Source organism: Pholis gunnellus (genome assembly GCF_910591455.1).
Source record: "Pholis gunnellus genome assembly, chromosome: 13".
NCBI lineage: Eukaryota > Metazoa > Chordata > Actinopteri > Perciformes > Pholidae > Pholis > Pholis gunnellus.
The window spans coordinates 34605-45000 of NC_136540.1; the positions used below are offsets into that span (position 1 = coordinate 34605).

A 10396-nucleotide genomic window follows, 5' to 3' on the forward strand; every position below is an offset into this window, starting at 1 on the left:
ACAAAAACATGGAGAACTAAAGACCATCAACGTGATCTATCACCTGATCATATCATATTATATATATATATATATATAATATACATATATATATATATGTATATAATATATGAGTATTTATATATATATATATATATATATGTATATATATATTTACCGGTGTGTTCATCCGGTTCATCCGGTTCATCCGGTTCATCCGGTTCATCGTTATATATGTATATATATATATACATATATATATATATAATGTATAATACTAATAACTAATAAAGACAGTAATCTTCAGTGTAGAGGTGTTTTCTCTGTCGTCCTGTTTATAAGCGCAGGATCGACTTCTACGGCAGAATATTTATAAATTATTTGTGTCTGTACGTTTTGAAATTGTGACGTCATTGTTAAATAACAGAATATGATTATTGTTTCCCTTAAATTACATAACTCATTACATCACAGTCATTTAGCTGACGCTTTTATCCAAAGCTATGATACCGGAGGCACAGCTACGGGAGGATGTCTTGCTCAAGGACACATCGACATTCATCCAGCCGGGGTTTGAACCGGCAACCCGCTGATTGAAAGACAGCCCCGCTCTCAGCCACAGTCGCCCTCATCAACTCATCAAACACTCTGAATGATCAGCCTCAGTGTCTGAATGAAATGATGATCAATGATGTAAAGATCACTTTCATCCTTTCATCATGAAGTTATTGAGGAAACATCATGAAAACACAAATCTTTAATAAATGAAGAAAGTTGTTTGTGGTTCTTTTGTTGTTCAGACTACAATGAACATCTATTTAAACCAGAAAACAGATCAAATATAAACTAGAGTTTAATCTGATCTTCACTGTTTACATGTTGAAACACATCTGATCAGTCCGATCGGCTGCAGCGTCCAATCAGATAATAGATGAACACTGAAGGGGCGTGTCGGCCGTTAACACACTTCCTGGAAGGCTGTTCTCGTGCGTCCTCGCTCACGGCTCCTCGGAGATCCTTCCTCTCTCCTCTCTCCTCTCTCCTCTCTCCTCTCTCCTCAGAGCTAAATAAGAGCTTTGGGACGGCCGTCAATATGGCGGAGCAGAGGATCGAGGAGCGAGGAAACGACAGTTAAGAGACTTAAGAAGTACACGTTGTGTTCATGACGTCAGAGCAAGTCGGACACAAATCTACCCAGCATGCATTGTGATGGATTCTGATCAGGACCGGCTCATCTCGAACGAGCCTATAGCTGAGAGACGTGGTCATGTGACTCAGGTTATGTGACTAACCAACTAAGACAACAATGATCTGATATTAATCAGTTTTATTAGTGTTACACTGTTATTGGTTATTGATTTATTTATCATTAGTTTTAACTTCACTTATAACTAATCAATAATCTATAATCAAACATCTGAGTCTCTTTATTCAGACTGGTTCAGTGTAGCCGTCTGATTGGTCAGAGGGCGTTCAGGCCCGTCCCTTCAGCTTCCTTCAGCTCTTTTAAAGTCACGTCTTCAGTGGAGGCCACGCCCCACACACACATGTCCACGCCCTCTTTCAAAGACACGCCCTCTTCTTTTCGCGGGGCGGGGCTTGTTCCAGACCTTCAAAGCACAGACAGTTTATTTATATATTACTTATTGATTAAGACCAGCAGCTTGCTAACAAAGCTAACGGTGGTAATAAAGCTAATGATGCTAATGAAGACATCAATGTGCAAATGAAGCTAAAGATGCTCTAGAAGTTAACACTGCTAACGAAGCTGATTGTTAGCCGTAGCCATTAGCTCACCATCTCTCCTCCACGTCTTCGATGGTGTCGGGCAACGGAATGTTAAGCGTCTCCGGCAGGAAGCAGGCAAAGCAGCCGGCCAACATTGCCGACCCCCCGTACACCATACTGGGCAGAGCAGGGAATACCTGGGAAATGTAGTCCATAAGTACTGTTAGCAACAAGTAGCATTAGCAACAACGAAGCTGAAGCAGAGAGACCGGGGAAGATCTGTTTTAAGACTGTAACACAGAAGGATTGTTGATATATTTATTCTTTAGATTAATGACATAGATTTTATGAATAAAGAGTATTAAAAAGAACAATTATTAATCTATGAGTTGACGATTGTTAAGGTTTGAATCAGCGATGTCACCTCGTCCAGGATGAGGACGGCGGGGGCCGCCATGCTGCCAATTCTGGCCATGGTGGAGACGAAGCCCATTCCTGTCTGTCTGAAGACACAAACACAAACACACACACACGCACACACACACACGCACACACGCACACACACACACACACCATGTTTTATTTGGGTTTATGTGGGACATTCTCATTCTATATGTGACATCATACGTAAACATGTCCTCATCCTTGTGTCTCACATATAAAGACCTGTCTTGCTGAAGGCAGCCTGTCTCACCTGATGACGGTTGGGTAGAGCTCTCCGGTGTACAGGTAGACGGTGGTGAAGGAGGCCGAGGTGAAACCTTTACCGAGACACGCCAACACGGTCCTCATGGTCTGCATGTCTGTGTGTTCATACATATCATTATATCATTATGTATCATCATATATCTCTGCTCAGAGGGTGATTGGCTGCAGTCTGCCGTCCCTCCAGGACTTGTTCTCTTCAAGGACCCTGAAGCGAGCAAGAAGGATTGTAGCCGACCCCTCTCAGCCTGGACACGAACTGTTCGTGTCCGTTCCATCTGGCAGGAGGCTGAGGTCCATCAGGACCAAGACCTCCATCAGGACCAAGACCTCCATCAGAACCAAGACCTCCATCAAGACCAAGACCTCCATCAGGACCAAGACCTCCATCAAGACCAAGACCTCCATCAGGACCAAGACCTCCATCAAGACCAAGACCTCCATCAAGACCAAGACCTCCATCAGGACCAAGACCTCCATCAAGACCAAGACCTCCATCAGGACCAAGACCTCCATCAAGACCAAGACCTCCATCAGGACCAAGACCTCCATCAAGACCAAGACCTCCATCAGGACCAAGACCTCCATCAAGACCTCCATCAGGACCAAGACCTCCATCAAGACCAAGACCTCCATCAGGACCAAGACCTCCATCAGGACCAAGACCTCCATCAAGACCAAGACCTCCATCAGGACCAAGACCTCCATCAAGACCAAGACCTCCATCAGGACCAAGACCTCCATCAAGACCAAGACCTCCATCAAGACCAAGACCTCCATCAGGACCAAGACCTCCATCAGGACCAAGACCTCCATCAGGACCAAGACCTCCATCAGGACCAAGACCTCCATCAAGACCAAGACCTCCATCAGGACCAAGACCTCCATCAAGACCAAGACCTCCATCAGGACCAAGACCTCCATCAGGACCAAGACCTCCATCAAGACCAAGACCTCCATCAGGACCAAGACCTCCATCAGGACCAAGACCTCCATCAAGACCAAGACCTCCATCAAGACCAAGATCTCACATGAACATGAACAGTTTTGTGTAAAAATGAAGCTCAACACCTACAAATACACTAACTGCAGCGTGCAGGACATTAATATGCGCATGACGGGATGCTGCGTCATTAACGGACAATGCATAAAGTCAAAGTCAATCCAGCAACACTGCAGCGCTAAAACACGTATCCCACCACACTACAGAGCACGGACCATTCAAATATTATTCACGTCAGAGGGAACAATATTAACCATATCATGAAAACGACACCATAGACACATGAACAGAGTAGTAACTCTGCTATCACTCCCTCCAGGAAATACACCGTAGTTCTTGTTAGTGACGGATTTATTCGTCTGTCAACACCGAGAGGGAAAATGAGTCCACTTGAAAACACATGAATCTTCAAAGATGATCACTTAAACACTTTAACTTAAACTTAACTTTCACACTTTAACTTAAACTTAACTTTAACTTTAACACTTTGCGCGGAGTATATCGACTTCTACCGCTTCACGTGTCTTCTTGTTGCTGTGCACCGACTAAATGTGTCCCCAGCTCAACATAGGACATAAAAATAGTTCCTATCACGTCAAAGATACGCCCAACATGTCAAACTAAAGATCTGATTGGTTGAACACTATGACGATCAACAACATCATCCCCATTCACTTAACCTGCACATGGATTCACTGGTGAGTCTGCAGGCCTGGGGCCTCTCTTCTACCTAGAGACACAGAGGTGAACTCTGATTGGATCAAAGCTCTACTTAAAACAAGCTGCACTGAAGCAGAGCAGCTGAGGAGCACAGTAGCTGTGCAATGAGAACATAAGATAATGGGAACAATATTATATATATTATATATAAATTATATAAATTATGATACATGTAGTGTATTTAAGAAACATTATTAAATTATAAAATAGCTCTAACTTTGTGATTCTGTTTAGAACAGCAGAGAAGGCTTTGCAGGCCCTGACGGCCACCACTGGTGTATAATGTGTATTAGTGTGTATTAGTGTGTATAATGTGTATCAGTGTGTATTATTGTGTGTATAATGTGTATTAGTGTGTATTATTGTGTGTATAATGTGTTTTAGTGTGTATAATTGTATGTATAATGTGTTTTAGTGTGTATAATTGTATGTATAATGTGTATTAGTGTGTATTAGTGTGTATAATGTGTATCAGTGTGTATTATTGTGTGTATAATGTGTATTAGTGTGTATTATTGTGTGTATAATGTGTTTTAGTGTGTATAATTGTATGTATAATGTGTTTTAGTGTGTATTAGTGTGTGTATAATGTGTATTAGTGTGTATTATTGTGTGTATAATGTATATTAGTGAGTAATACCTGTGGGGACGAAGATGTTGGCGAAGATGATGACAGCAGACACGAACAGACAGGTGGCCTGAGAGACCCGCCTCCCCAGGTAAGTGAGCATGCCCAGAGCCATCAGTTTGGCGGGAAAATCAACAGCTCCAAAAATGATCTGTATCTGGTAGATACTCACCTGGAACAAGCATCAGCCAATAGGAGGACAAGAAGGGTTAAACCAAAGTGAACAAGAGAGACAGACAGACGGAGAGATAGACAGGTAGGCAGGTAAACAGGTAGAATTGTAGACACGCACAAACAAAAACACTTAGTTAGGGAAAACCTCCTGGTTGGGCTTAAATGAATTATGTAAACTAACTAAATGTAAAATAACTAAAACGTAAACAACGTGACATAAGTACGGAAAACACATCACACACACACATCACTAAAGTAACTTTAAAATAACTCAACATCACTTTGTGACTTTAACGTGTGTTATGAGTGTCTCATAATGACACTAAAGGCTCGTCGGGCGTCGCTCTCAGACGCTGAGGGGAAATGAGAACGAGTTCACAGACAAACAGGTGTGACGTTTCCTCTCTCTACCTTCAAACATATGATCTAAACCTCTGGTCTCAGGTGCACGTTAAGCATTAATTATATTATATATGAATTATATTCAGGTGACTCACCCCGAACTTCTGCAGGTCCATTGCCAAACCATAGTATGCAAAACTGGTGGAGAACCTGCAGAGGAAGACATACTGATGATAGACAGGTAGACAGGTAGACCGGTGGACAGGTGGACAGGTGGACAGGTGGACAGGTAGACCGGTGGACAGGTGGACAGGTGGACAGGTGGACAGGTAGACAGGTGGACAGGTGTACAGGTGGACCGGTGGACAGGTGGACAGGTAGACAGGTGGACAGGTGGACAGGTGGACAGGTGTACAGGTGTACCGGTGGACAGGTGGACAGGTAGACAGGTGTACAGGTGTACAGGTGTACAGGTGGACAGGTGGACAGGTGGACAGGTGGACAGGTAGACAGGTGGACAGGTGTACAGGTGGACAGGTGGACAGGTGGACAGGTGGACAGGTGGACCGGTGGACAGGTGGACAGGTGGACAGGTGGACAGGTGGACAGGTGGACAGGTGGACCGGTGGACCGGTGGACAGGTGGACAGGTGGACAGGTGGACAGGTAGACAGGTAGACAGGTAGACAGGTGGACAGGTGGACAGGTGGACAGGTGGACAGGTGGACAGGTGGACAGGTGGATTTCTTTTCCAGATCTTTATATTTTCATTTATTCATCACAGACCTCAGAACTCCAATTCAATCTGAAACACTCGTGTTTTCATAAAAGACAAAGTCAAGATATTTATATATATAAATATAGATATTTATAATAGTGCTGGGCAAGTCAACGAGTTATCGCATTAACGCATTTATTAATTAACGCCGACAATTATTTTATCGCTCATTAACACAGTTTTTTGTTTTTATTAATCGACATTTCTAACACAAGAACTGGGCAGCGAGCGGTGAACAGCTGTTTGTGTGGCTCTCTTCCGTCTCTTCCTGTTTCCTTCACCTACATTCCCCTGGGTCCTAAGTCCCTCCATGTACAGCTTCTTATCACCCTCTATGTACCAACGTACATTTAGAACAAACACCACACATGTTACGCTAATCAGTGTAGCATAGCGTCTGACCAACATACAAAAAAAGCAAAAAATAAATGATTAATTTAAATTATTTTTTTAGAGTTTTTAAAGTGTTTAGTTTATAATATGTATAATAATCATATCATTTAGTTATCACTACTGAGAATTTAACAAACATTAAAACATGACGTAGATAGGTTTGCAGGTTTCAAGATGTATATTTAAATTCATCTCTGACACACATGAAGATAAAGTTGTGAACACCGGCTGAATATCTATGATCAGAATCATTATAACTGTGTTATAACTGCTGCTGTGTGAAGAGAATCCTGCTGTTAACAAGAACCTGATGAGTTCAAAGTGTTTGAACCAAATGTTGTTGACCTTTAGTTCATAGAGCAGCACTTTAACATAAAAGTGCGCAATACACTACTTTAGAATTCATTATTGAATTTTGCGCCTAACAATGAGATTAATCGCAAAACAAATCGTGCGATTAATTGCGATTCAAAATTGTAATCGTTGCCCAGCACTAATTTATAATAAGCCTTTGTTCCAAACTTAAATATTTATCTGCTTTCTAAAATGTATAATCTGTGTTTTCGCCGTCTCCTTTTACTGCACCATAAAGACATAATATGTAGCATTTTATGTAGATTAATCTTTTCCTCTCTAACCAACACAATGTCATCAGCATAAAATAGAATACCAACGTTCATATTGTGAATCAATATGTCTCCAACATTTACATAAATACCACACCTCCATCCCACTAAAAGGGACCAGAGGTTTAGGAAAAGATGGAGGTTCGGGTTCAAATAACAGCTGAAGTGGGTTAATTAGTCTGTTATTGAGGGAACCTGAATAATGATTTCAAACTGTACTGATCAGGTACCGGATAGCTTTGGCTAATTTACCTTCATGTACCTTCTGCTCTTCCTCTAGTGGGATCTGTCTAGTCAGCAGATAGTTAGTTAGTTAGTTTGGGCCATATGATGCATTACTCGTCCCATCTTCAAGACCACATATTAATCTACAGATTTCATTGTAGAATTGAACATTCAATAGAAGAGGACTATTAATGCATACAGATTACTATAATCCCACTTAAATATTTGATCAGTCTCAAATGAAGACTCATCATTTTCCATTATCTTCTCCATTGGAATCAATTTGCTCTTCTTCAGACCCAATTAATGCATTTCCCTCCAAAATTGCTGTAGATTGCTAATTAGTGATTCTCTCTGAAAACATCTCTTAAAGCTTGTATGGAAAAGAAGTTGATATTATTATTATTGTTATGTATAAAGCAGGTGAATCTTCTGACCAGACAACCACCAGACAGATGGAGATCCGTCTCATCGCTCTGGTCTTCAGAAGATCGTACGCTGTGATCGTCGACCGACTCGACTCAATCTCCTTATTCATGTGAGAGTGAAGAACCTGCAGGTTACAGAAAACTGATCTGAGCTTCTGATCGGATATCACACATATACCCGGGACAGACAGACAGACAGGTTACCTCCAGGGTTAATTTGTCCACAACCTCTGGTTTTCCGTTGAATCGAGCGACTCGATGAAGACTCTTTAATGCTTTCTCAGACTGACGGTTCAGAACCAACCAACGAGCCGACTCTACGTACCACCTGACCAATCAGAGAACAGCCGGATCAGAACTCCCCGACCAATCAGAGAGCAGGAAGAGGAAGTAGATTTGAAAGTGGACACTGACCAGCTGTAGCAGAAGAACAGGAACATGGGTGCACAGACGACCAGCTGTAACTTCCTCCAGTCTCTCAGCCAATAGGCAAGCCCGGCCAGGATCATCTGACCAAAGGTGAAAAAGAAGGAGCTTAGCGTGCCCACTAACGTCCTCTCTTTGGTCGGGATCCACTCCACCTCTGGAGACAGACAGGTAGACAGACATGTTGATCAACCACTGAGGACACATCATCAGTTTCCACAAAGATGTTAAAGAACCTGCAGTTCATGATCGACAGACAGGTAGACATGTAGACATGTAGACAGACAGGTAGATAGAGAGGTATACAGACATACAGAGAGAGACAGGTACAGACAGACAGACAGGTAGACAGACACACATACTACGTACTCAGTGAGACTGCATTCAGAATGATGCCGGACACCGCCATCCCACTCAAAAACCTAAAAACACAATAGGCGGAGTATGAAGGAGAGAGGGAGGAGCTACAACCGAGAATACCTAGCTGAAGGTATGACCATATAAGGACAGACCGCCTCCCAAACCTGAGAGAGAGAGCGAGAGAGAGAGACAGAAAGGGAGATTAGTATTGATTTGACACCTACGACATGCTCACAGGACAACATGCAACTAAAACATGGACATACAAACATTGCTTCATATCCACTGTTGGTTCAAAACATCACAGGTCAAAGACGTGAATGCTATATGTATGTTTGCAGTGTTAACAGGTGAGTTTTACCAGGTGAGTTTTACCAGGTGAGTTTTACCAGGTGAGTTTTACCTGTCTGAAAGACCTCCGAAAATAATGGCTCCTGCTAAAACTCCGCCCATATAAATGGTCTGAATCATCTGTTTCAGAGGACGCAGAGAACACACCAGCTCCCACTGAAGAAAAGAGACAGAATCAGAGTGACAGTAGGTCTACAACCTCCTAAAGTATCACTACTACCTCCTAACGTATCACTACTACCTCCTAACGTATCACTACTACCTCCTAAAGTATCACTACTACCTCCTAACGTATCACTACTACCTCCTAACGTATCACTACTACCTCCTAAAGTATCACTACTACCTCCTAACGTATCACTACTACCTCCTAACGTATCACTACTACCTCCTAACGTATCACTACTACCTCCTAAAGCAGTGGTTCTCAAACTTTTCAAAATGTTCATGCCCCACTGCCCCAACAACATGGTAACAACATGGTAACAACATGGTAACAACATGGTAACAACATGGTTCATGTTGAACTATTATTGAAATAACATTTTGTGACGCCATGTGCTCACACATACCAGGAGCATTTTATTTTAAATATGAGCTTTATCCAGACCCACCTCCACCTTTATCCAGACCCACCTCCACCTTTATCCAGACCCAGCTCCACCTTTATCCAGACCCACCTCCACCTTTATCCAGGCCCACCTCCACCTTTATCCAGGCCCACCTCCACCTTTATCCAGACCCACCTCCACCTTTATCCAGGCCCACCTCCACCTTTATCCAGACCCACCTCCACCTTTATCCAGACCCACCTCCACCTTTATCCAGACCCAGCTCCACCTTTATCCAGACCCAGCTCCACCTTTATCCAGACCCAGCTCCACCTTTATCCAGACCCACCTCCACCTTTATCCAGGCCCACCTCCACCTTTATCCAGACCCACCTCCACCTTTATCCAGGCCCACCTCCACCTTTATCCAGACCCACCTCCACCTTTATCCAGACCCACCTCCACCTTTATCCAGGCCCACCTCCACCTTTATCCAGACCCAGCTCCACCTTTATCCAGGCCCACCTCCACCTTTATCCAGACCCACCTCCACCTTTATCCAGACCCACCTCCACCTTTATCCAGGCCCACCTCCACCTTTATCCAGGCCCACCTCCACCTTTATCCAGACCCACCTCCACCTTTATCCAGACCCACCTCCACCTTTATCCAGGCCCAGCTCCACCTTTATCCAGACCCACCTCCACCTTTATCCAGGCCCACCTCCACCTTTATCCAGACCCACCTCCACCTTTATCCAGGCCCACCTCCACCTTTATCCAGGCCCACCTCCACCTTTATCCAGACCCACCTCCACCTTTATCCAGACCCACCTCCACCTTTATCCAGACCCACCTCCACCTTTATCCAGACCCACCTCCACCTTTATCCAGGCCCAGCTCCACCTTTATCCAGACCCACCTCCACCTTTATCCAGACCCAGCTCCACCTTTATCCAGACCCACCTCCACCTTTATCCA

The 10396-nt window shown here is 43.5% G+C and overlaps 1 protein-coding gene across 1 annotated transcript in view; it reads right to left on the bottom strand.

Moving 5' to 3' along the window:
- Positions 1-1441: 1441 nt before the first annotated feature.
- oatx (organic anion transporter X) overlaps positions 1442-10396 on the bottom strand; it is a gene marked incomplete at both ends in the record, with an annotated part of 10405 nt that continues 1450 nt past the window's right edge. The window contains 11 exons of the mRNA XM_079171280.1: positions 1442-1589; positions 1777-1904; positions 2132-2210; positions 2402-2510; positions 4776-4935; positions 5435-5489; positions 7738-7853; positions 7933-8056; positions 8143-8311; positions 8524-8678; positions 8918-9021. Coding sequence (XP_079027406.1) covers positions 1442-1589; positions 1777-1904; positions 2132-2210; positions 2402-2510; positions 4776-4935; positions 5435-5489; positions 7738-7853; positions 7933-8056; positions 8143-8311; positions 8524-8678; positions 8918-9021 — 1347 coding nt within the window. The remainder of the gene's footprint in view (positions 1590-1776; positions 1905-2131; positions 2211-2401; positions 2511-4775; positions 4936-5434; positions 5490-7737; positions 7854-7932; positions 8057-8142; positions 8312-8523; positions 8679-8917; positions 9022-10396) is intronic.